General features: G+C 38.4%; 1 protein-coding gene across 5 annotated transcripts; it reads right to left on the bottom strand.

Moving 5' to 3' along the window:
• Positions 1–386: 386 nt before the first annotated feature.
• On the bottom strand, positions 387–24,780 carry ikzf2 (IKAROS family zinc finger 2). Of its 5 annotated transcripts, none has more exons than XM_034561518.1 (9): positions 24,540–24,780; positions 23,189–23,270; positions 21,732–21,779; positions 16,134–16,235; positions 10,815–11,000; positions 9,870–10,037; positions 6,891–7,028; positions 6,231–6,362; positions 387–5,370 (listed from the first exon to the last, which is right to left on the bottom strand). In XM_034561518.1, the coding sequence occupies exons 3-9, from the start codon at positions 21,757–21,759 to the stop codon at positions 4,541–4,543; spliced, it is 1,584 nt and encodes a 527-aa protein (XP_034417409.1). In that variant the 5' UTR covers positions 21,760–21,779; positions 23,189–23,270; positions 24,540–24,780; the 3' UTR covers positions 387–4,540. The 5 variants fall into 5 exon arrangements, with proteins under 5 accessions (XP_034417409.1, XP_034417404.1, XP_034417406.1 ...); XM_034561513.1 differs by lacking the exon at positions 24,540–24,780 and adding an exon at positions 24,156–24,337; XM_034561515.1 differs by lacking the exon at positions 24,540–24,780 and adding an exon at positions 23,993–24,065.
• Positions 24,781–26,374: the final 1,594 nt, after the last annotated feature.

Below are 26,374 nucleotides of genomic sequence, written 5' to 3'. Positions count from 1 at the left end.
TACAATGCGCTGAGCAGCTGGTAGCCTTTCATTCAACTAAATCACTGTGGGATGGGAAATATATATACAAATATTGTGTCAGTCCATAGAGTCAATACTTCATCAATAACAGCCGATGATGTCTTCAGTTCACGACTTGATCCTTAGATTTTAACTTAACAGTGTAAAGCCAACATTGGATAACATTATTTAGATTATGTTAGGGCTTACTATTTCCTGGTGATTCTGGTCAGTCACAATTATAACAAGAATAATTACATCTAAACAGTGGCACTGAATTGTTTTGTCTCACAATACAATTGTTTAATTACATGTCAGGATACAATGTGCATGTTTTGAAGAAAGCAATATTTATGACTTTTTTTTAATTCACACAATAGGCAAAGCAGTAAAACCATATCTTTAATAGAGAGAACCCCATGCCTTAAAAATATACATTGTATTCTTCACAGCAATGTTTCTTCATGTTATGCCATTGATGTTGAATCATCTAACTTCTGATTTAAGTCATGAGGGTTGACCAACAATTTCAATTACTGTGCATCTTTTTGATAAATAAATCACATATTTTAGGACATACAAATACACAGCCTATGCAAATACCTGAGAGCCCTCACATCAGAAACTTGTTATCCATATCAGAGACGATCAATCGGCACATGCATCTGGATAATTTCAGTATTCAGCGCCAAAATATACTCCTTTCATATATTATTTCTTATAAAATACAATTCACCTGAAACCTGTCTTTTACATTGTTTGTAAACATTTTTAAACTTAAAAAACACACACACACAAAAGATCACAAAACTATTTGCTTTAACATTTCTGCAGAAAAATAGACATTTTGCACACACATTTTCAAAATGTACAAAAACAACCCCTCAGTTGGAAACAAGAGCAATCAATTTGATTTTCAAGTAAACTCCTCACTCACCATGAGGGCTGACAGAAGATCATTTTCCTTAGTTCATATGGCTGCTTCATTTAAATATTGTGTAAGGCTGTCCTTGTTACAACTTTACTACGAGAACGAGAAAGAAATACTTCTGTGCCCCAATCACTTCCCAAATGTAACCTGGAGAACACATTAGAACTGAGAAAGTTACTTTTCATTTGAACATCATGTTATATATTATGCCCATTTCAAGTTAAATTAGTTCTGGTCTGTTTGTTTGTATGTTTCAGAAGGGAATTAAGGAATAAATCAGGGTAACATTTATATACATTTGATCATCGGATTATTAAAAAGGATATGTTGTTTTAGGAGGACAGATAAGGCTTCAGATAATACAAGAATAATGTCTTTGAGGAATGTATAGAGTCATTATCAGAGCAGTGAGGTGTAAACAATTTCCAGGGCCAATACTTTACAGACAGTATAGGATTTTGTTCCAGCTGTGCGTCAGAGAAGCGCCATGTAAACAGAGGAAAAGCTGCCTTTTGATCACAAGTAGATATTACATATAGAAGAGTAAATCACTGAGTTTAACCTTACTGAATAATCATAATAGTTTATAATGCTGACTAGCATGAAACTAGTAATGCCAGATGTCATGTGAGTATTGTTACAAAAAGAAAATGTTCATAAGACAGCATAGAGATAGTTATGTAATGTGTATCTCCAAGATTGTATTTTCAGAGAAAAGACCAACATGCACTCTGCCAATGATCGTTTCCTATTTCATCTACACTTCAATGTAAAAAGAACAAAAAATAAAAATATAAAAGCAAAGTTGTTTTTTAGTGAGGCCATTGACATAAAGTGCAGGGCCAACTGTACAAAGCACAGTCTCGTCTGTGACCTTTCACAGGGAGGGACAGTACTGTAGCTATGCAAGAGCTGCAGCTAGCCTTGCTGGTTGAAATATGTTATCCTTCAACACATTTTTCATACATGTGCTTTTTATGTCAGAGCTTCGGGAGCTGCCTTCAGAGTAAAACTATATGGTAACCACACTCCCATTTTCTCATGCTCATGCTGTCTCGTTCTCGATACCCGTTATACATGAATGTCGCAACATTTAAGCAGGAAACTAGCAGGACAAAGGCCCACCATACACATAAGAATTGTCTTCTGTTCCCTCAATTCCCTGGATGCAGTATATTTTAGGCGTTCTGCAGCAAATAAAGTTACGCTCCACAAATGTTAAGGTGCGAAGGACAATTTGCGGAATTTGCGATGTTTCCCTGTCTTTGTCATACTAATAGGATAACAGCTGGCATTGAACCAGACATATACGCATAATGCAGACCCCACCCCCCAAAAACACAATAATTATATATACATAAACACAGCTATCCAGCCAGAAGCACAAAGTGGCTCCACTTTTTGATAAAAAATAAAAATAAAAGAGAAGCAGTAAAGTATTTTCAGCCTCCTTTATCTCTTTGGGTCCGTTGCCATAAAGCATAATTTTAAGTAATCAACATGAAAACAGCTACCACCCTCAGTTTCAAGCAAACTATAATACTAGTTAAGGAATCTAACTGTGTGCTCAAACTGCAAGCAACAATGAGTTACCAGGATCTAATCATTTTTGATAGGAACAACCAGTAAACATATAAATGCCCTGTTATTTATGTGGATACTGCATTAGCTTAGCTGATGAGGAGAAACGTGAAGTTTGTATCCTTTCATTGTGATTTTGCTTTATAATCAATAGTCGTACCTTGACTGTTACTGTGGAGAGTAATACATTCAAATACAAGCAACAAATGCAGTTTCATGAGCATATGAAGATTTACAAATGTATATGGCACACTTAAGTGTATATTTGATAATTTAGTTAGAATTAACTCCAAATGCATTATATTTAAACTTGGGTTGTGCATATAAATGTAAAATGTTTGTGACTTTTTTTCCTTATTTATTTACACATTGTCATATCTGCATGCTGCATTGATTACATCTGTGGCTTTTTTTCAAAAAGTACTTTTGATATATTTATAGAATGAAAGTATTTCAAAATAGTTGGAATCTTTTACTAAAATTACAAAATATACAAGTCAGCCACAGGAAGTAGGTGTCCTTCTTTCTGTGCTAGTAGTGGTATATAAATGTATTACCAGCAACTGATAATTGTACAAACATGAGTGGTGTAAGTAAACACAAATAAATTGATAGTCTAAAACATTGATAGGATTTTGTGAACGGTTTATAGGCTAGTTAGCTAGCTAGCTCTAGTAGCATTGGTGTTTTGCATAGCTGGTCCATTACTCAAGTGAGCAAAGACTTTGCAAATACAGCCCTTATATTCTATATAACATCAGTCAAAGTGTATTAATAAAGGCTATCACATTGGCTGTGGCATTACAAAGCAGTGGTTTAGGGTAGTTTTCTGTTATCAGCAGGCTATCCTTTTTAGAGTGTTAGTCAAAATGTTGTCTTTACAACTTTACTAGCTTCACCAATGATGTATTAATAGGAACATTAATTTGTGTAATGTATTTTATATATGTAACATGTATTTACAGTTGTTAGTGGATTGTAAAATGCATTTATGATTAACCTACCATGTACAATTTGGGATCTGTAAATCAATTTTCTTATTTTTGTTTATTGACACATTCAATACACTCGTACTAACACTTCTTCATAGAAGTTCTCTGAACATATATTTACAGGACTAAAAGAGAACATGTCTTAACTAAATGCATTTGTTGTTGTATCCATTATTGGGGTTCATAGTAACGTCTAAAGTAAGATAACAAACTTGGTAGTAATCTATGTATGGAATAAGGCACAACTAAACAACAACTTAATTCTGAAGATGATAGCAGACTGGTCAAATGTCTACAGCTGCAGTTAAATAGCCTACAATCAGAGACAATCACACCACTGGCCAAGTTGCTTGCAGTTAGAACACACAGCACCAGTTGACCATGGCAATATATCTTCAATCATTTTTCGTAGGAAAAACAAGAATTATGGGCCATGGCAATATCATAAAAAATAAAGAAAAATAAAACTGCATGGATCCTAAGTGATATGCCACAGTAAGTGGGCCAGTTCAATACCATTATTATATGATATACATCATGAATTGTATTATTATGATTTAATTAATTTAAAAGGTTTTGTTGTTCTTGTTTTGAATAGGACATCCTATCTGGTTGTAATGTATTTGTATGCATTCTTTACTTCTTAAGAGTGGAACAATTGTTTTGTAACAAAACCACGATGACAGGACAAGCACAACAGGAGACTTTTCTAAATAAGACTAAAATGAAAAACTAGTTGTTTGATAGCTGCTCTGTTAAAACATTCATGAACATTTCACGAGAAAACAAATAACTTACCTTCTTTATTAATCTCAATTAAATATGTAGAATATATGTCTTTGGCCCATACCTTCATATGATTGTTCAACTGTTCAGATTCACATAATTAGCTCAAAAAAAGTCTATGCTATGATTGTGCTACACTTGTCTACAGTGCCCTTCAACTGTGCAGTCTCAGATGCCTGAGGGTAAGGACGGATATCAGGCTATTGCTCCTTTCCCTTCTTTGTTTTTCATTAAATTCCTACCCATCCTTTTACTGGATGGTGTGTTCACCACGGACTATGTGAGAGGAGAACTCATAGCTGTCTTTGCTCCGGTGACCACAGATGTTGCACTCCAATGGATCTCTGTATCCGTGGCAACCCATGTGAATGGTGTACATGACATGGTCCAGGAAGAGCACCCGGCAGTGCTCGCACTGGTACGCTCGTAACTCCTGGCCCTCTCGTCCAAACACCCGAACCCCATCCTGGCTCACAGGCTTCTCTGTGGCCACTCGCATGATGCCGGTCCCCATTCCTGCCCCATTTCTTGATGATGTTTCTGTCACTCGCTCACCTGAATAGCCCACCGCTGGACTGGCTCGAGACCTGAGACCAGGAATAGGGTTGCTCCCATGGTGGCCCTGCCTCTCATGAGGGCTGCTGCGAGTTGAGTCAGCAGAGTCAACTCCACTGTTGTTGGGAGATTCTTCTTGCCCTGGATGATGCACCTTGCCCAGCCTGGTTAAAGCCACTGGGCCATTTGTGGTGGGACGGCTGGGGAAGTCATGGGGCTGAAGGGGCTGAGAATGCTGAGAATGCTGAGATTGCAGCGTGTCACAATTTCCTGGATGATCTGTTCGTTGACACAATGGCAGGACATGGTGGAAGAGGGGGTTGACCATGGGCACCACTTCAGCCATAGAGGGAGGGGGACCTGGATGATGGAGCATGGGCCGAAGAGAGTCCGATCCAAGATATGTGATGGCATTGTTGATGGCCTGGTCCATCATGTGGGCTGACATCAGTTCAGCCTGCTTCTCATACTTAAGGCCCATCTCATAGCCTAGTTCAGGGTAGCTGTAGCCTACCATCTTTTCACCTGCATGAAATAGTGGCACTATAAATGTGTGGATATGACAAGATTTAGCAAGATTATCCCAATTTCATAGAGCAAGACACAAAACATAATAAATATAAATGCATTAGCTTCAGTGGAGGACCACACTCTTGCTATTAGCTCATAAAAAGAGAAAAATTAATGTGCACAAACATATGAGCATGGCTTGTATTCAGGACTTGTTTATCAAATTGTTAACTTGATATTCTGTGTTTACACATCTTATGAGGTGGAAAACCCCATCCATCTTCTACTGCACTGTTTAACCCCTCCAGAACAGGGATGCGGTGAGCTGTTCTCTCTCGATTAGAGCAATGACAAAGTTACAGGTGTCCCTAACCACAGAGTGAAAAACATTTCCTTGCCTCTCAGAAAACCGCTTGCTCTAGCTTGCATGATCTCTTTTTTTAATAGTGCGGCAAATAAAACAAATTTCTGAAAAAGGAAATCTGATCTGATCTCATTGGGCAGGGCTTTGCATGAAATTATATAATATTGTATGATGCACGAGTGAAAGTAAATGCAAAAAAAGGAAGTATAATATATTATATTTTAATTCTATCAGCATAAAAGTGAATTCATTGGTTAAGCGTATTACATTATGACATTTTAACTAATGCATTCCAGAGGTCCTGCAAAGCACTTGCTAATTCCAAATGAACTGCCATGCAAATCATGTGAAAGAAATGTGTATGCTTGGACATACACATTTCTTTCACATGATTTGCATGGTAGTTCATCAGTATGTCCACGTCAATTTATAGAAAGAAAATTGACATGGACACGCCAAACAAAATAAAGTAGAGAAAGCCATTGACTGACTGGCTTTAATTCATACCCACCCACAAATTTTTGAGGTGTGGTGCTCTTCCTCTTGCCCACGTTGCTGTGCAGTCTTTCAATAACAGGTGGCCGATCAAAGGTAGCCATTCTGTTGGGCTCCGCCATGGGCCTTGGGTCTTTAGGGACCTCGCCTTAAAGGTTTGAGAAGGGAAGGGGGTTAGAAAAGGCAAGAATATATGTAGGTGTCAGGCTAAACACAGAGAAATAACAATGCTAAATTGCTTAATACATTTTGTTAGGATGTCAAAACAAAAAGAAAATGATAATTTTAATCTCCGGTTATCCTTGCCCCATAAACTTTCCATGAAGAAATGTTATTTCTGTCACTCAATTGTCTTAAAAGGATTAATGATTGCATTAATTAATTAACTTTAAAAGCAGTTGAGTAATTATTAATACATTATTAAATCTGTATTTCTGAACATATTAAAAAAAAGTTGAAAGAAAAACATTTAGTCGATAATAAATACACAGCCAGAAAACTTTCTGTAAATAATTGTAGTAATATGTGCTTCGTATCAGCCTTTTTTAAATTTCAATAAACTTCAAAGAATATGTTATTACTGACTTCTTTCTCCTGTGAGATCCACCTGTATTGCCTCCATTACACTTTAGGCCACCTTCATTTTCATGGTTACAGTTTTAGTAAAACAATTTACCTGTGTAAGGGCCAGTGTTGGCGTTTGGATCGAAGCCGATACCCTGCAGGTAACTATGGCAGCGCTCTTTATGTTCCTCCAGAGAAGTGCGCTGTTTGTAGCTCCGCCCACAGAAGTTACACTTGTGCGGTTTGCCAACTAAAAGTGAAGACATTCAAAGGGAAGCATATTAATTTCATTCACTGCTACAGACAAAGAGAGTGGGTAGCGTCCAATGAGATAATGCAATCTGCCGCAGTGTTTGGGCGGTGGGTAGTAGTAAATACTGTGTCAGCAGTACAAACAAACCAAAAGCAAGCCTCTGAGATCATGGATGTTCCACTACTAATGTGAGGATTCCACACAACTGTTGCCAGACAGAAAGACAAGCTGTGGGCGAAAAAGATAGTTGCACCGTGAAGTCTTTGGTCTCTGAAACATACAGCTAACTCCCACTGCTGAGTGATGAGTAAATAGGGGAGTTGATCATGCATCCCATGGTGGTTGGTGGTAGGAAACTAACTCCAATGTTAAACTGCTATAGAGGTGTTGTGTGATTCATTGTGCTAGTTCAATTTTAATTCTTCCTTCCAACCTTGACAAGTGGAAAGACGAAGACGTATCCTATCCATCACAAGCCATCAGCCCATCTATCCTTCCATCCATCCATCTTGCTGTATCGCTTCATGAATGGATCAATATATATATATATATATATATATATATATATATATATATATATATATATATATATATATATATATATATATATATATATATATATATGTACCAATAGTTAAGGTCACCAGTGTCCTCATCTTTGTATAATGGAACTACAGTACATGAGCTGTTTCGATACTTATGTAAAAGTGGAATTAAAAATGTATATATCTACTATTCCAAATAGCTCCAATAAAGTGAACATCCTACACAAGCAGACACCACTGATGATATAGTTTTGTGTCCTGTGTGTATTTTTAAAACTACAATAATGACTCAGAAAGGGACTGATCAAACTGGTGGCCACATAAGCATACCGATGTGACCCACCAGCATTGACCATATGATCTAGTAAGACATTCACTGAGAGAATGGTGACAGCTATTTAATAGAAGAAGATCCTGTGAACAGAGAAACCAAACATGTCTGAGGCACAGAGACTGTACCCCCCCCACACACACACACATTTAGAGATGTGGAGATTTTTTTGCACATTTATGTTTAATAAGAAGTTACTTAGAAATGAATATTCTTTCAGCTGTAAATGTTACATTGTCTTCCACAAACTACTTCTTGATTTGAGTGAGGGAAATAAAACCCACTGGTTACAGAATGACATGGCCAGTCATGGCTGATCTTGCATCAGCAGGTGCTATTCTCTTTAGTGAATCATGTGGAATGATAATAGGCTTTCTGCTGTATCAGTCATTGAGGACTCAGTGGTCTATGAATAACACTGTATCGGCAGAAGTCATTGTTCATTGTAATTTCTTCTTTTCTGAGTACGAACAGATTAAAGAAATGGTGGCCAATGACAAAAAGTTTCCATATTATTAAAGTGTGGGTTGGTGTACCTGCATGGTCATTGCAGTAATATTCATTCTGGCTAATGAAGGAGTAGGCAATATTCAATCAAGTATCACTTCCATGTTCTTATTAGCTCAAATCTACACACTCTCTCACTCACGCACGCAACATAAACTTCATAACTTTTTTGTATTTATATAACCACCCACACACGACCATGCACAGATGTTGGATGGACGCTAATCTTATTCATGCAAATGGTCCACACACTGCACTCAGACTCACTTGACTGATTGCCTTTGGCTGATAAACGGGAACTCAAATGTAAGCCTCCTGTCTTACAAAATGTTACATTATTTGCCTCTCAAGCGTTTACTGAAGAATGGTTCTATCAATGCATTGTGCCTCAATGGATAATGTCCAAAATGTAACCTGGCCTGAGGGTTAGCAGCCAAATCTGACAAACTTTTCTCCTACCCCTCCTTCTCTCTTCTGACTTACTTTTGTTTCACATGGTATGTTTCAAGAGTTTAAATGCTATTCTTCCAATACCAAACCAAAGTTGCCAGGAGTGTCACAGTAGTGAAACTGTATGTTAGAGAACGACATGACAGCACAACTTGGCAACATTAAATCAATGACCTGAAGCAGGCAAGTGTAACTTAATAGTCATTTTTACAGGAATAAGGGGTTGGGGTATATGACAAACAAATTCAGCTAAACAATAAAGGAAGTGAAAGTAAGACAATGGTCATAGTTGATGGTGGAAGACAGGTGTGGAGCTATATTTTAGGAAATGGATAAAAAAAAAGCTGCTGAGTAACAACTGGGAAAGAGATTACCGATATGCAAGCACAAAATAAAATCAACGCATACCCAAACACACATTACCTCTATCTCAAAAGAGAACTGTGTATGAGTAACCCCCATGGGGACATCATAGACGGCAGTGACAGTATTATCTGACCTTGATTTCAAAGGTGCAAAACAGGGGAGAGCATATCCTCTCTGATAGGAAAGTGGGTTACAGTTGAGAGAGACTGCCAGCACTTTCCATGTGTTTCTCAACAGAGAGATAGTTTCCTCCTTAGCAAGTCAAGCAACTAAGGAACAGTGTGTCCTTGGTTCCTAACCACAACGCACTTATACCACAGTCCATAACATACTCTTAAAAAAAAGGGTCTCCAGCAGATACAAGACACCAAGTCACCAACCAGCTATGGCTACTACAGCTCTGTTAGTTCTTATTATAGATTTCCAGTCACACAAAGCGTATCAGCTGAGGAAGACAAGGGTAATTAAGCACATGTAACACAAGCTTAATATTCGGAACAAAATCGTTTATTCCAACATTTAGCATTTTTTTAATAGTCTTTTCCCAATCTCTGAAGCACTTCTGATGAAAGTCTCTTCTGGATAATAATAGAAGTGGATGAGTAAAAGGGAAGAGAAGAGGGCGAGGAGAAGTCTTACCAGCATGAGTGCGCAAATGCCCGCTGAGAGCATCGCGCCGCCGGCAGGCGTAGCTGCAGAAGGGGCATTTGAAGGGTTTTTCACCTGTATGCAGCTTAATGTGTCTTAGCAGGTTTCCCTTCTGGGTGAATGAGACGCCACACTGGTTGCACTGGAATGGCCTGTCACCTGATAGAGGCACAGGAAGTCAATACCACACAATGTTTTTAGAAAGTATTAACAAACCTGCAAGCTATGTTTTGTGTCTTAACTGAACTAATTTACTAATGACAGTTGACTTTGCATTATTAAAAAATGAACTGGACTAATTAGTAAACTAAAGTGAACTGCCCTATGTTGAACTAAATAAAAACAAAAAATTAACTTCTGTTGGACTGTTTTAAATTAGATTAAACTATTATTACTCTAACTATGATGAATTGAACCTAAATGCAATGTTTTCCAGAGTAACACATATGGATGTGTGCTTGTCTATCTCTCTTGAATAGTATTGTGGACTTTATACCATGTGGAATTGTACAGTTCAGTGCAAACTTCTGATTCGACATTGAATCACTACCACTGTCATGCTGTTCTGTTGGCAAATCTTTTGAACTGCAGCGAGTTGGAAAAGAGAAATATGATCCTAATGCTGTGACAACCAGATCAGTCATGGCGTCAGTTGGAACAGGTTGCGGGGGATTCCAAGGATATTTTCCCTGATAATAGTTCCAAGTCTAAGCTATTGTCCTTCAACAAACAACAAAACAAAAAAAACAAGCAGAAAGCACCCTACACCCACTTTCGAGAAAAACAAATGATGTGTGACTCACCCTAAAGGTGGGGATACATACGCCGCCCATATTTTAATCATTAGAAAAAGAAAGATCCTGTGTGGATTGTCAATACCAAAAGATGTGCCAGGTAGCTTTTTTAAATGGCATTTGTAAATGTAATGATTGTTACCGTGTGTTTGTCGACTTCCTAAATCAGCTGTTGCGTTTGTCTCAGATAATCCATCCTGTACATTGCTTGGGCTGTCAGTCATGGATTCCTCCAATGCTACTCCTTCCTCCCCTGTTTGGCCTATTTCTGCTGGGCTTCTGTTGTCATCCTCCTCCGCTGTTTCTTCCTCCTGTTTAATGTTCAGTTCTGTAAGATATAACAATAGAAATCCTGAGATTCAGAATTCAGTGTCAAATGTAGATACTGCAGGTTTTATGGGAATGCCATAAAAGAACCTCAACCGCAAAAATGCTAGAAAGCAACCATAAACCATTTGGCAACTATGTAGCCTTGGCTGGCCCTTGGTTGCATGACTTGGTCAAGCATGAGCAGATTACATCAAAATGATCTGTTTATTTGGAATGGATGGATACACCTAGTGAACTGTGCTGGTTGCTGGATGGACTGCTTTGGGTTGAGTTATAATGATCTGAAATGGACATCGGGTGACTTAAGAGGGATTGCTATGTGAACCAATACATAATTAAATGGGCATGGGGTGGGCATCCAACTTAGCAACTCAACTCAGAGACAGCATTAGGATGGACTGACACTTTGACATATAAAAAGAGTGAGAGAGAAAGAGAAACAGGCTTGTCTGGTTCCTGGCTGTCCCTGGGGAGAAAAGGGAGTGTCAGAGGCCCTGCGACTTAGAACACATGACTGGCAATGGGAGACTGACTGGAAGACAAGGGCAACACATTGTATAATTGTGTGTGGGTGTGTGGGTGGCTGTGGAGGGAAACTATTTACCACATGCAGTCTCTACTTATCACCAGCAATTAGTAATACTTGTACACAAAAATAATTATCAGGAAGATAGAACACACACACACAGCTACACCTAGTTTCATCCACCTACACTGAGTCACCTGGGTTGTATACATACTGTATACAATTCAGTCAACTGGAAATTTGATTCATAATATTCAACCAAACACTCAAATTCTCAAGTCTGTTTCCCATAACAAAGCCAAAGCATGTTTGGGTAAGGTAATGTCAGAATTTGATCACGCACAAACCACATACTCTGACAATTTAGGATAGACAAGACAATGCTTGAGGAAGATTTCTATCTTTTGTCTTACACAGGACTCTAATTGTAGCACAGAGCAGCCTTGTTGTGTCTTCTGAAGTAAAGAAACAGTTCCTTTGTCGTGGTTCTTGCTGTGAATGCTTCACACATGGTGTGCTGCTTTTGTTGTTTGAATTATGTTTTTTTATAAAGACCCCTGAAACCAACTTGTGATTCGGGGCTATATAGTAAAGCTTGACTTGAATCGATCCCCTATTGTAGACTGGACTTTGTTCACACTACAGCTGTGACAAAAGATCTCCAAGAATCATACTAGAGAATGAGACATACTACGTAAATCAAATCTCGATCTTGTTAATGGGTTACAATGGATGTGAAAGAGGCTTTGAGCATATTGCGGAAACAAACGTTTGGACATCATCCAAGCAAAACGTACTCATCCTGATGATCCTGTTTTGGGATTTACTGGGGCATATGACGTTTTACTGAAACATCCCATCTGACTGTATCCACCAACTGTCCCTTCAGGCAGTTCCACTCTGAGGCTAGTAAAATACATTTTTATATGCAAGCAACATTTCCTTGTTATGGGGTATAGAGAGAAATTTTTCCACAAAGCAACGGCAGTCTTTAAACTGATCCTGTGTGTTTCTGATAAACCGAGTTTGTACAGAAGAAAGACTTATTCCAATACCCACATTGATATAGAGCCTTGCCTTCGACAGCTGTATCCTGGCAACACGGAGCAGACCTGAATGTCCTTGCTATTCAGTGCCTTGTATCTTTACATCTGCCTCTCCAGGGTGGCAGAGAGGAATGCATAGAGTGGTCAGATGAGGATAACCTTGACGGTTGCTACAACAAAAGCAGCAATAAAAATAACCAAGATGAAATTTTGACTAATTTATCTCAGTTTCTCATAATCCATAGAAAAGCAGGGGAAACGATTAAAATTGATTGAGAGGTTGACTGAAAACCACACATTATTAAGAAGAATGCATTATGTCACGTATCATCCAAACTGTCATCTGGCCCAAAAGGTGTAATTATACTCCTCTACCTTTAATCACCAGAAAGGTGAACTCACTCCAGGACAATTGTTGTACAACTGTTGTGTTTAAGCTTGCAAGTTTAACAGTTTGGCACTGAAATTTGACAGTGCTTATTTTCAGCAGATGATATCACGTAGCCCTTCTTTTGAAACAAAACCTGAAGACAAATCATGTTAGGCAACTTCCAGAATGACAAACGCTCTTATCAGTGCAGAGTATCTCCCTGTGAAACCATGGCCCAGCTTGTCTCCCTGTATCTTTAAACTTGTGGGAAATAAGCTTCCCTTTTTCTCCCACAGTTGCCTCGACTCATGTAGTTTCCCCTTTTCTTACTTTGCTGCTTCACAGTGACATTGCTGGTGCTAATCTGAGGTCACATTAATAGACTTAAAGGAACCTGGCAACATTTCTAGGTAAGTGTTATTACGCTCAACGAGAGTGATATTCTTGTTGCAATATGTCATTTTTGGACAAAAGTTCTTAAGCTGTGTGGAAAGTACTGCTACTGTAATATGTATCCATCCTTATCGTTTACCATGTTTTTCTTAGAATTTCTCATCCCACAACCATAATTGGAGAGCAGTTTGTGTGTTTGTGGGTTTGTGTGTCCAATCACTTTCACCCTGTTCCTCTAATACCATGTAAGCATACTCCAAACAAGGCCCAAACAAAATATAACAAGATGAGGACAACGACAAAAATAGTTAAACTAGCGTTAACAACATGGACATATATCTAATTTCTGACAATATTCTGGAAAAGGTTCAGGTCAACGCCGTACTGTGAGTCAGCAATAAAACATATCAGATGGCCAAGAAAGAAAGAGAGACACTTCAGAAGGGCCTGCACAGCTCCACAAGAAGGCATACACGTAGTTTAATTTTATATACCTCAGATGGATTGGTAACGCTGGTCAGCGTAAGTTACTAGAGGATAAGGCCCTTATTAGATGCTTAATAAAATAATTAAGTGATAACAAGACTATAAATGTTAAGACCAGCATTTTAAACATGTGTGCTATATTAACCACATAAGAAACATAAGAAATATTTTTTAGCAGTTTATAGACTTCTTTAAAATGTTAATAATAGCTACATGAATTCCATCAGCTGATACAGAGATACCGTATTATTATTCTTTTTTTCTGGTCAGTGCATTTGATTTATGGACTACTATCTAGATGTAATGACAATTTCAACATCTATTACAACAATACCGTTTGAAGAGCATCACTAACCCTAAAAAAATAACCTTTATTAATGCAAAAAAAAGTAGTTAACAGTAACTTTTTAAGCAAAAACAATGCCTTATTAACGGCAAAACATCTTTGACTTATTAAACGTTTTTTTAAGATTATTTCCTGTCTTACTTTGATATAGCTTTGGATAATTTGCCTCTTAGCCTTTGTACCTGGGTTCTCCCACTCTACCCCCAGCTCTGGGCTTTGGACTTGCCGAATATGGATTGCTACAGCGGCTCCATCTCCAGAGCTACCGTCCACTCCCATCCCGGCAAATACATCTACTAGCAGTGGGGAGGAAGGGACTGCGGGAACATTCAAATCTCATTTGTGGACTAGATAACCATGAAACATTCATTTGAATACAACAGTCACCACTGCGAACGACATTCTCAATATTGTCTTCAAAAGGGGTCTGGATGAACTCTTCAATGACATGAAGTCTTTGGGGAGATAAAGGCACACATACTATCGAGGGACATATGAGTGGATTAAATCATGCTCACATCTTGCTGCTCCGGCATGAGACTTTGACTGTTCAAAACATTGATCAGATTATTAGGGCAGACATAACCGACTCAAGGAAGGAACTAGAGCTGTATCGAGTCTCTCAACTCATGCTGAATGGAGTCCAACCTAGCAACCCTAACAGTCCCTGTATGATCAATGGCACCTGTTCCAAGAACTTCCCTAAAACCTTTTGACAGCAGACTCACCTGCCAGACAATGGTCATGGCTAGCTTAATTACAGAAGCCCAAACGATGGTCACACCATTGAGAAGAAAGGCTTCATCTTTGAAAGCAGATGGGTCATTCCTTACAACCCCATGGTCCAATATAAGTGTCACATCAATGTTAAATGTGTTGGGTCTTTCCATGCCTACAGATATGCCCATAAGGAAGTTGACATTGGCACTGTAACCACTGAGAGCAGAGATGAGATATTCATCTTCATCAATGAAAGGATGATTGACTCTCACTGGAGAGCAACAGAATACAAAGTGCAATCCAGGTTTCCTGCAGTGATCAATCTTGCTATCCACAAAGACGGCCAGTAGAATGTTGCCTTCAGAAAAGGCCATGCACAGGAGGCTCCGGCTGAACAACACTACATTGCTTGGCTTCTTCAAACCCAACAGGAGGGACCCTGAGGCAAGACAATTACTTTATGTGGAGATTCTAGAACACTTCACTTGGAATGATCACATGCTAATGAGTACAAAAAGACTGCGATAGCCAGAGGAAGAAGAGATTCCTGGGATGATAAGAAGGATGTGCAATGTGTTAATAAGTGCATCAAAATATATTCTATTTTAAGTTGCTCCTGGCTTATGTCAGAAGCCCACAAAGCTTTGAGGACCTCAAAATGTATAAGGCCACAAACTTGGGCTTGCTTGAGGATTATGTAAAATAGATTACTGCTATGTGTGATGTCTAGAGCTAAGCATCCTCGAAGAAAGTCTGAGAAACCTGGGTGACTGAAATTGTCAAGGAAATTGGGTACAGCGCCCAAATTTCTAGTATTTATTTGAGACAGGACTTCATTCCTAATGTCTCTTTAATTTTTTTGCAGTATGGTACACACACACGCACACACACACTTTCTCCTGGTAGATTGCACTGTTAGCGTTGTTAGCACACTTAGCTTTGAGAGCCGTTGAGAGGAAATCAGAATAATTATGTATTTTAAAAAAATATTGGAAATAAATCAATATATTGTCTACTAATGCCCCATTTTGATATGTCCATCCAATGCTTTACTCATGTGCCACAATGATGTGTTTTTGAGGTGACATATTTTAATTTGTTTATAAAAGCAAATGTTTATATATATGGTACATTTTATAATAATTGTAATTGAATGACAGCGTTGGTACATTTTTTCAAACGAGAAACAGTGTGTGTGTTCTTGACAGACAGCAGAAATGTGTCTGTATTGATTGAGCACTCACCACTGGGGGAATTAGGAACCTGAGGTTCTGTCTGTCCATTAGGTGTTGACGCATCCGCCAACAATCTTGAGTTCTCCTTATCGGGAGAGCATTGGCCATTACCTGAGAAAAAGCAGAAAAACAGCAAAAAAAAGTCTACATTAGGTTGTAATATACTCATACTAATCAATACAAGGCAGTTAAGTGACAAAAAAACTTTGAGGTTGTTTTATATTATATGTATATGCAACTATGTAATGATTAGGGTTTTAAAACCAAGACGAGAACGGAAATGAAAAATAAAAAGTGTTCAAGCGAGACACGAAGAAGAATTTTGAAGATATTTTTTTCGAGGATGAGATTCTTACAGATTGCGATGTTACACTTCACTCCCAACCTGAGTAAAAGTCTTGGTACATTTAATTTAATACAGATAAAAAGTGCATTCAATTTCTTATACACTAGCCTTTTGTACAGAAATTCCTTCTCAGATAAAAAAATAATAATTTCATCCTACTCTCAGAGGTCCTTCAAAACCTGAATGGCCACTATGGAGGCAACTAACTAAACTGTCTATATGTACCGATGGGATCCTAATGTCCAGCAAATGTAGATCAGATTGCATCCTCTCAGCAGTCTGTACAGAACCCAGGCTATGGATAGCCCTGTGTCCTGTGTCCTGTGTGGTTTGAGGGAGAGCAAACCAATCCCTTATCCCCTTACACCCCGGGCCCATCAGGGTCACTAGAACAATGCATGTGGCAACAGGCAAACACCCCTGCTGACCCATGTATCAGATCCCTTAGGAACTAAAGTGAGCCATCATTTACCACCAGCACCATCAACGTTTTCCCAATCAACTGTTGAAAAAGTGGAAGTTATCCATTCTAATAGCATCAGACTTCCTCATGCTATTTAAAATGTACCACAATAACTGTAGCTGAGGGAAGTTTTAGTTCAAATCAAAAGAAGGTATTACATCTGAAACCGCTACAAGGATGGCCTGGTTACAATTTGTCAGTGCTGAACATGTCTTATACCTAAAAAGGAAATCTGTGTTTGACAACCTCCTCTATGGTATTGTTACATTGTAGTGGTGGCTCCACTGTGTGGGGCATACTGGGAGACGTTGTCCATGACACAATCCCTGGGCCCGGGCTCGGGTTGCACAGGTTGGGGTTGGAGGAAATCTCAGGTGACCGACGCTGGTTCTCCCTTGGCAATGCTGTCCTGGAGACAGGAGTGGCCCAGATTTGTCATGGAGGATTTTCCATTACTGCAGCAGATTCTGACAACTGCCTGGTAGCAGTGTGGCTAGGTTGTCACGAGAATAAGCTAATAACATTGGGCTGCCTGGGTTCAAAGGATAAAATAAGCCCTCCATTAATGCTTTTAAAAAGGTCCAATGTATAATATCTGGCCACATGCTCCAAACAAACAGGAGGCAGCCTTTCACCTCTACTAGAGTAAAGTCACTACAGTGACTCACTATCGCTTCTCGAGGTACAAGACCAAATGGACTGGAGTTAGCTGATGAGCACTCTCATTTTAGTAGATATGTCTTTGACGTAATGTCAACACCAAAGGTTGTTCACATTCTGTTGATAATGTTAGTTCCTTTTTTAATGCTTTAAACAAGAATTGTGACCTGATCTTAAACATTGCACTGTTGCAAATAATGAACGGTTCAAGGTAAATTGCTTCAAAAGCAATGTATTCAAAAAGGAATCAACTTATTTATGTTTTATGAGCAACGCTGTCAATATAGTGTCTTTTTAAATTAATAAAGAATAACGTAAAATACTTTCATCAGAGGGCACGTGTCCTGGTCTTTAGGTAAATAACTGGCAATCTAAGGAAGAAGTCAAACCTATATTAAGTCTGTTGCTTAAAATGGTGAAATACACAGCTTGTGAAGAAAGGGCATTTCCATGCATGTTTCAAACTTCGATGATTGGAAAAACGCTTTGTACAGTATGACTTGAACATGACAAAACCACACATTAAGCTTGTCTGGGTTGAAAGTTTGTGTTGGCTGAGTTAATCCTGTATGAACCGTAAGATGACGATATGAAACAGTCCAGACTATCACTCAAAAGGTATTTTTGAGTGATACCAAATTAGAATTTTTTTACTATAGTGGCAAATAGATGGAACAAATGCCTACACATTAAACTTGTTAGTGTACTAATTGCTGACTTCATCAGTGATGCCAAATAAGCTTCTAAAGTACAGCCATTCTCTGTGGAATTTAACAAGGAGCAATGTAATTTATGTTCTGACTTACAGTTCATACAGTCAATCTTAAGTTATTCAAAAGAAAGCACAAGCATTTACAAATGGTATATAGATTCAGGAAACGTATGCGAGGATAATAAACCTAACTTAAACATGGACCTAGCTCCATCAGCCTGCTTGTGATGGCAGAAATAAATATAATACACAGAAAATGGCCCATGTTTTCCAGAGTGACGTGGCCCTCCATTCTGGCTTGCTGTCTATGGGAGCTGGTTTTTCCTGTCAAACCCCTGAACAATACATACACACACACACACACACACACACGCACGCACACCCACACACACACACACACGCACATACACACACACACACACACCGCTGACCCAGCAACAATAGACAAATAGACAAATGTCAGCATTCAATTAAAGAACTTTAAAAAACTGCAGATATTACATTGTAAGTACCAGTGATGAATTACATTTTTTTATTATATCAATGCACAAAAATGTATTCACCTTATCCAGAATTATTACAGAAGTACTGTTTATTGCCAAGCCATGTGCAATGATAGATTCCATTTCTGCATTTTTGTGTATGTGACTCAGAGAGGAGGGAAACCTGATACATCTGTATATAACTGATCTTAAATCAAGAAATATAAAGAGTTTATGGTAAAATCCAGCTACTGTATAACTTTTCAATCTGGATTAATATAAAGCTTCCACGGAGAGTTGTTGAGTATTGTTGCAATGCATAAAGAGCAAAGTTGGCATTGCAAAAAACTACTCTGTGGTTAGTTAGCCAATGTTTCTCCCGTCTGATGAATTTTGACTGACAAAGAAATGTAATAAATAAATGTTAACTGATTTGCATATAGGTCATAAATTATACTTACTCTCACACACGCACACACATCATCATCATAATCTCACCCATACGCTGCACAACCTACAACACCCCCTTGTATTCACGGTACTGTTTAAATGTTACTTACATTGTTACCAATGCTGTCTTAGTCACTGTAAACTTCACTGGCTGAAATAACAACATTCGCAAGCAAATTGTATATGATGAACGTAATTAATGTTAATCAATGACAATATTAATGTCTTCGGTCAAACTAAAGTTGAAACTTCTTGCTTGGAGTCTAGCTCTTCACCTGCAAGTAAACTATTTAGGTTTCATCAAAGATGGTTTGAAATATGAATACAAACATTATTCACTTACTGTATGAGGTTAAATGAAACTGAAAATGAGTACTGTACTTTAAGTTAATTTGAAGTATCTAGGAGAAGCATTTTGTTGTTGTTACTGTCAGATGATGCTGGATTGTTTTCCTCAGATTATTGTGCATCAGGTAAGAGTGATTTGTTTCACTGATGAACTGAAATTTGATAAAATGAAATTGTGCTGATAACATTATGTTAAAATGTGATATGGCTGAATATAACAGAAGTTTGGTATGAGGAGAACTTATACAGTTTTAAAATTGATGTCCGTTACCACTGGCATTATAATTAACACAGGTCCGGAAATGTTTTCACCATACCATAATATTTAATTACATTTATCTAGAGCAAGAAACTACAGATCAAACTATTATGGGTTGTGTCTTTTCTTTAAAAAGACCAACAGAGTGCATTGATGACCTACAACAGGAACTTTATAGAGAGAAATGGAAATAGCCCAATAACTGTTTCAGCAAATCAAATATTTTTAAAGGGTTCCAACTCAAGAGCTCTGAAATGGGACCGTCAGGATTCAGGGGAGTAAAGCATGTTTCAATATGTCAGTTTTGTCAGTCTAACATTAAATAACTCAACATGTCAAAGGTATTATTTAGGTAATGTCAGTCAGATATTAAGTTAGTTTACACTGTGAAAGTAAGCAGTGACCAAGTGGGCAACTACATACATAACTTTATATAGTGCCACTCAAAGCGCTGTCCACTACATGTTGACATAAACCCATTCACACACACACACGTGTAAACTAATGCACATTCAGCACACTCGCACTCCGACGGAAATTTGGGGTTCAGTGCCTTCCCCAAAGACACTTCGGTTTACTATCTTGATCAAGGACACGTTGAGCAACACATCTAGCCACTGTGCATTTAAGGGACGCCATGTTTTGTCAGAGCAATATCAAGGCTGCTTTGTTTTTTGAGAAATTGGACCATCCCTTCTTCTTTAGGTTCTGTGCAAGGCTAAGTGGGTGTCAGGAGTTGAAACCACAAATACTATTCTGAGTCACAGACACTGTTATCCTTGCTTACTTATAGACATAACACTGTCTATATGTAAATATCACCAATCTCCCACATAACTGCACAGACCATGAGCTAGCTAGTGATGTACGTAGCTAACGTGTAGTGTGTCAGCTTAGTCGTTAGAAAGTATGTGTGTGTTACATACATGTCATTTAGCTGACGCTTTTATCCAAAGCGACTTACAATAAGTGCATTAAACCATGAGTACAACTCAGAACAATGTGTTATATGATGCTGAGTAGGATACGTTTGCATGTAAGAGGGGGTGGTAGGATTTAGTGGAGCAGGGTACAGTAGAGTGCTGTATGTGAATGATTATGATGACATGTGTCACAACACAGTCGGCATACTGCCTTGCTAATCTATTGAACACATAGTAAAACACATGGAGGTAATGGGGATGCAAACTGCTGCATTCCAGAAAAAAAAAATGTTTTCCCACAGTTTTATACTAACGAAACTAACTATTATTTATTCTGAAAGTATCAATTGAGAAGCGATCCACAGACGGACAGATAGAGGAAGAGCCTCCATTTCCACCACCACCCCTGCCCAACCTGCCAAGTGTTCCTATAAGTGCTAACCCCTAATGGAGTCCTAACATCCCCATTGATGTCATAAACAACATGCTATCGGTTTGCTTTTTTGTCACACAAAAGCAAAAATACAAGGGGGATAGAGAGATATATTCAAGAGACCTGCCCAAAGGAAACCAGAAAAGGGCAAATGGAGCACCACAAAGTGCACATCCAGTATCTGTTGCATTCAACAGGATGTTGGTAATGCATCGTTGTCTCTACCTTTAAGGGGTGAACAGGAAAAAGCCTGCACTAGGGGAAAATCCCTTGAAATGTTTATGGTCTTGTGATTGCAACATGTTTTTGTTATTTTGTTACAACGTTGTCTCAAAAAGATGGAAGAGATGTCATGAAGTTAAACTAAGTGAATAATGTCAAAGTCGCAATAACAGAATAACACACGGACGTAGTTGTCGTCTTTATTGTCACCATCCTTGGTGCAACAAACACTGCATAAACTAAGTCGTAAGTAAAGTAATACATATCAGTGTACATTGAAGGTAGAATGTAAGCAATGGGAGGACTTACTAGCACAATGGTCATCGGGAGCCTCCATTTGAAGTGCAGCAGTGAGTACTGCAGGGAATGAAAATAAATATTAAGGCAACACTAACATTTCTGTAACATACGTTTTTTTTGGCATAATGCGCACATAATGCGCACTTTATTCTTAATTTGTCAAAACCAAATATGTGTATCTCAAAAGCCAGAACTATGTCATTGCATGCAACAATAATGTGCAACTTCAGATTTAACCTTGAACAAGTATGCATAAACACCATGAACCTGTAGACTATTCATTAGTTTAAAATCATAATTATAGACAAACTCAAGGCTTCATACACATGGATTTCAGTGCAAATGGGTGCATTGCAACTGAGACTCTGGTCTGTGCAGTTTTTGTATTAGAGAAGTAGTCGTGTATATTTAGAAAGTTTCAAACATTTTCATGTTCTCTAAAAAAAAATGTTCTTGACGTTAAATTAAACCTGCCATGGTCGCCCCATTTTCTGCATTTTACAAAATAACATATCATGGAAGAGACCCAACTCAGAAATGATGCGATTTATTATTTAAGCTGGTGTCTTCTTCTATATATATAAATGAACCATTTACTCTAGTAACACAGTAAGCTGTAACGCTTGAAATATTTTGTTCAATATTAGATTAACCAAGCAACACAATAAATAGCATTAACTGAAAAAGAAACAAGAGGCATTCAACTGTAGTGAGATACACTTGTGTACATGTCTGGATATTTCGATAATACATAGTGTTAACCGGCTTCTTTGAGGAAGTTGGAAATAAGTTGTGAATTCATTCAAAATGTTATCTGTATTCCTGGACCCATATTTATTGTTGTGTAGAAGATGTGTTATAAAGTAAGTGTGTTAGATACATTATTATTTGGAAAAGCATTGCATTAGAGAGAATTGTTGTAAAGTTTACTAAAAAACATTTAAATAAAGTCAGATCACATAAGGTGTATTGTGCCTAAGCAAAGCTGCTGGCTTCCTTAAAGAACATACAAGTTAACCCTTTCATTAAATAAGAAAGAAATACTTCAAAAGGTGTCAATGCAGATTTTCTTTTGGCCTATAGGCCCAATGCAGAATGCCCAACACCCTGAGTCAGCTTTATTGGACGTGACTATTTTTTGTATTGCAGTTTACTATATAACAACGATGATAGTAATCAGACCTGTAGCCAGCAACAGTTTCCTTAATGATCTGAGCTCCTAATTTGGCATGCCTCTACACTGAGGAAACTTCCATCTTTCTGTGTCTGTAAAGTGGCCAATAAGCCTTTTGTTTTACATTCTGGATATTTCTTAAGCTTCAAGCTAAAGTTTACACTTGAAAGAAAGTAGCATGCATTATATATATATACATATATATATATATATATATATATATATATATATATATATATATATATATATATATTAAAAAAATAAATAAAGTAAAGTGGATTCATATAATTACCTTCAAGCGTCTCCCCTGTGCAACAATGAGTTGGTAATTTCAGTAAAAGACGAGGGAGGGGTGGTAAATTGTCTCCACCTCCCTGTTGATGAAACAAAAGAAGTCAAAATGATATATTTCATCCAGTGGTCTCTCGAATGACAGGGGAGGAAAAAAAACAATGTCTTTCAGTCCAGCGTGTTTCAATAACAATCACACTCCAACGTAAAGGAGTACCTGCTCATGAATCTGAGCCGATTGAGAAAAGCAGAGCAAAGTTAAGGAGGAGCGCACCTACAGTTTCCCACACAGGCGCCTGTTGCTGCGTCAAAGCCTCGATCTGCTGCGCGCGGTCCCGTCGAGTCCCCCCCCCTCCACACTTGAAGAGCTACAACGACCCCGTCTCACCGAGCCCGACACCGGCGTCCTTCAAACCGACGACACGAGTCTCCAGGAGTCGCACAAAGACGAGCTGAGTCGTGCAACGCCGCACGCTTTGTGTTACAGTAGGAACAACCCGAGGGGCGAAGACTCAACAAGTTGGTGAAGGGAAATAAAGAGAGGGATGGATCTAACTGGATCCACCGGTTCCTAAGGAATTAGCCATAGCGGCAGGGAGCAGCCAAGCTATTTTCAACAACCACGAAACTGGAAAATCCGTAGGTAGGCAGCGTGGGGATGTGACTCAAGGTCGGAACCGGCTGAGCCTCGCGTGGTTTAAACTGAGGTAGTGGCACACGAACTGCTGCGTGTTCTGATACCTTCAAGGGGCACATTACAAACAATTATGTTGACAACAAAAACAAATAAAATGGACTTCTCCACCTTTTCTTAAATGTCACGTTTGACACTACTTCCTAGTATGTAGACAAGCATGACTCCACGTGTAGACTCTGCATTAACATGTATGCCAGCAGCTAATAACAAGAAGGGGGGGGGGGGGGCAGGTTCATTATCCGCGAAGACAGCGGTTGTATTATTTTTTTACCTGGCATGAAAACATTCCATCAGCTGGAGGAAAAAAAACAACAACAACAAAACAAAAAAAAACGTGAAGCCACGTTTAGTTGCTATTGTGGCAACGCGATTGCTGTCTGTGTCGGCTGCATGGCTTTGGAGCTGATTGACAGCTGCAATTCAACAGGTTATCCGATCACCGCAGTCTAGAGCCCGTCTGGCTCTCCATTCACCCGACAGACGCTCCTTGTCTGCTTTTTGCCGCAGACATGCGCCTCCAGCCTGTTAGTCGAATGGTATTGAATACGCTATGCTACGTTAAAGCGGCAGCATAGTAGTTAATATATAGCTAGCTCGGGAAACCGACTCATGCACCTTGTGTTTCTCTCGCTCAGCTTTTTATTTTTTTATTTACCTTAAACACGTAGGAGTTTATATAATCCCATGAATTTGCACATTGATCCCGACTGAATTGTCTCGGTTTGGAATAGACTTCATTCGAGCCACGACATGCGCCACGCAGCGCGGACTTAGAGGTGGTTCTGGGGTTCCGCAGCAGCAGCAGCAGCAGCAAAAGCAACAGTTGTTAAATCCACTGACTTCCTCCTCCATCTCCTCCGGAGCAGAGCGGCAGACAAACCGCCCGAGTTGCTATTCTGGGAAGTCTGACACAGAGAAGCCGATCACAGAGTGTGGACCCGGTCTGCATCCTCTCTGCTCGACAATCGATTAGGTTACAGCGGGCCTCTGGTGTCTGAGGCTGCAGCAGGTTATGCTCCTCGTAACAGACTCACTCGTAAAGTATGTCTATAAGGATTACAGTGTTCTCAAGGACATTTGCCTTTATTTGTTTGGACACATCCTGCAGCCATTCTTCACATTTCCGAGAAAAATACTTCATTTGTAATTAATTAATTATCATGAAATTGCACATGCTATAATTTCTAACATAGTTTCCGACAATGCACACATTGCATTAATTTCATAAAACAAGCAAAAATACCTGTTGTGTAAAAGGAGATTTTTGAAGGCAGTAATAAAGTCAATAATTGAGTGTAAAAAATAAAATAAAAACTATGTTTAACATGAATGCTTAAGGATTTTTGAGCAGGAGCGTTTTTATGTCTTAAAACAAATTGTAACCAAGAGAACAATCTATGTAATGGAGACAAAAGCTAATATCTGCCCTGTCGATTGACGTATCAGCAGTATGATATGTAATAAATGTAGGAAAATAGATTGCAGTAGCGAATGAGGTGGTCATAAAAGGTTGCAGCAAAGCCTAATTGTGACATTAGCAGAAGGACAACAGCAGTTCTCCATCAAAAGTAACTGGAACAGCAATGTTCTTCCATTACACCCAGTCTGCACTTTTTAGCGCACCTCATTTTTGAGGCAGGTCTAACATAAGAAATAAATAAATACAACTATGCTCCTCAAAGGAGTGATGCTAATGATGCTGACTTAAATAATAATTGAAGGGATTTAGTCGGTATGTGTTTTTGACCACATGCTGGCTCTTTAAATAAATCCTGCAGTGAATTTCTGTGTGGAGTCATTTTCCGTCTGCATATGATCACTGATGCCAAGCAACAACCAAAAATATGTCAATTATGTCACAACCATTGTAAGTAATCCCACAATAGTAATTACTTAGTATATTTTAAGAAGTAAATCCTGGTAGTCAGTGACATCAGCGGTTTAATATGTATGTGTGGATATGTATGTGAGGGAGATAGTTCATGCCGACAACAGTGAACATCAAACAAGACAGGACAGGTGACACATACACCTTAAAGTATATACTCTACACCAACATAAGTAAATTAATACATCCAAAGTGTCAATTCCTGTCCAGTTGCTGTCAGGTCAGTTTGAGTTTGAAGGGCTCGGTCTAAGAAGGTAACAAAAACACAAATCTTACTTACAGTTGATTTTACATGAACATTTGAATATATTTTATTACATTTTTGCCAATAGATCCCTCTACATCCTATACACTAACATTAGTAATACAATGTTGTACAAATATACTTTTACAAGTAGTTCATTCAAAATCCCACTTCAGTGAAATTAAAAGTATGTTCAGCAGCAATAATATAATATATATTGTATAAAGTATTACTGTACTATACACTACATTGTTTATTATATTATTAATTAAAACAAATATATTTTCTGCTCTGTTGTTTGGGAAGAAAATTATTATATTCGAAATAATCATCATATGCACTTTCCTCCTGACATAAC

The sequence above is a fragment of the Cyclopterus lumpus genome, chromosome 21, assembly GCF_009769545.1.
Source record: "Cyclopterus lumpus isolate fCycLum1 chromosome 21, fCycLum1.pri, whole genome shotgun sequence".
Lineage (NCBI taxonomy): Eukaryota > Metazoa > Chordata > Actinopteri > Perciformes > Cyclopteridae > Cyclopterus > Cyclopterus lumpus.
This window is presented reverse-complemented; position numbering and strand designations above follow the sequence as displayed.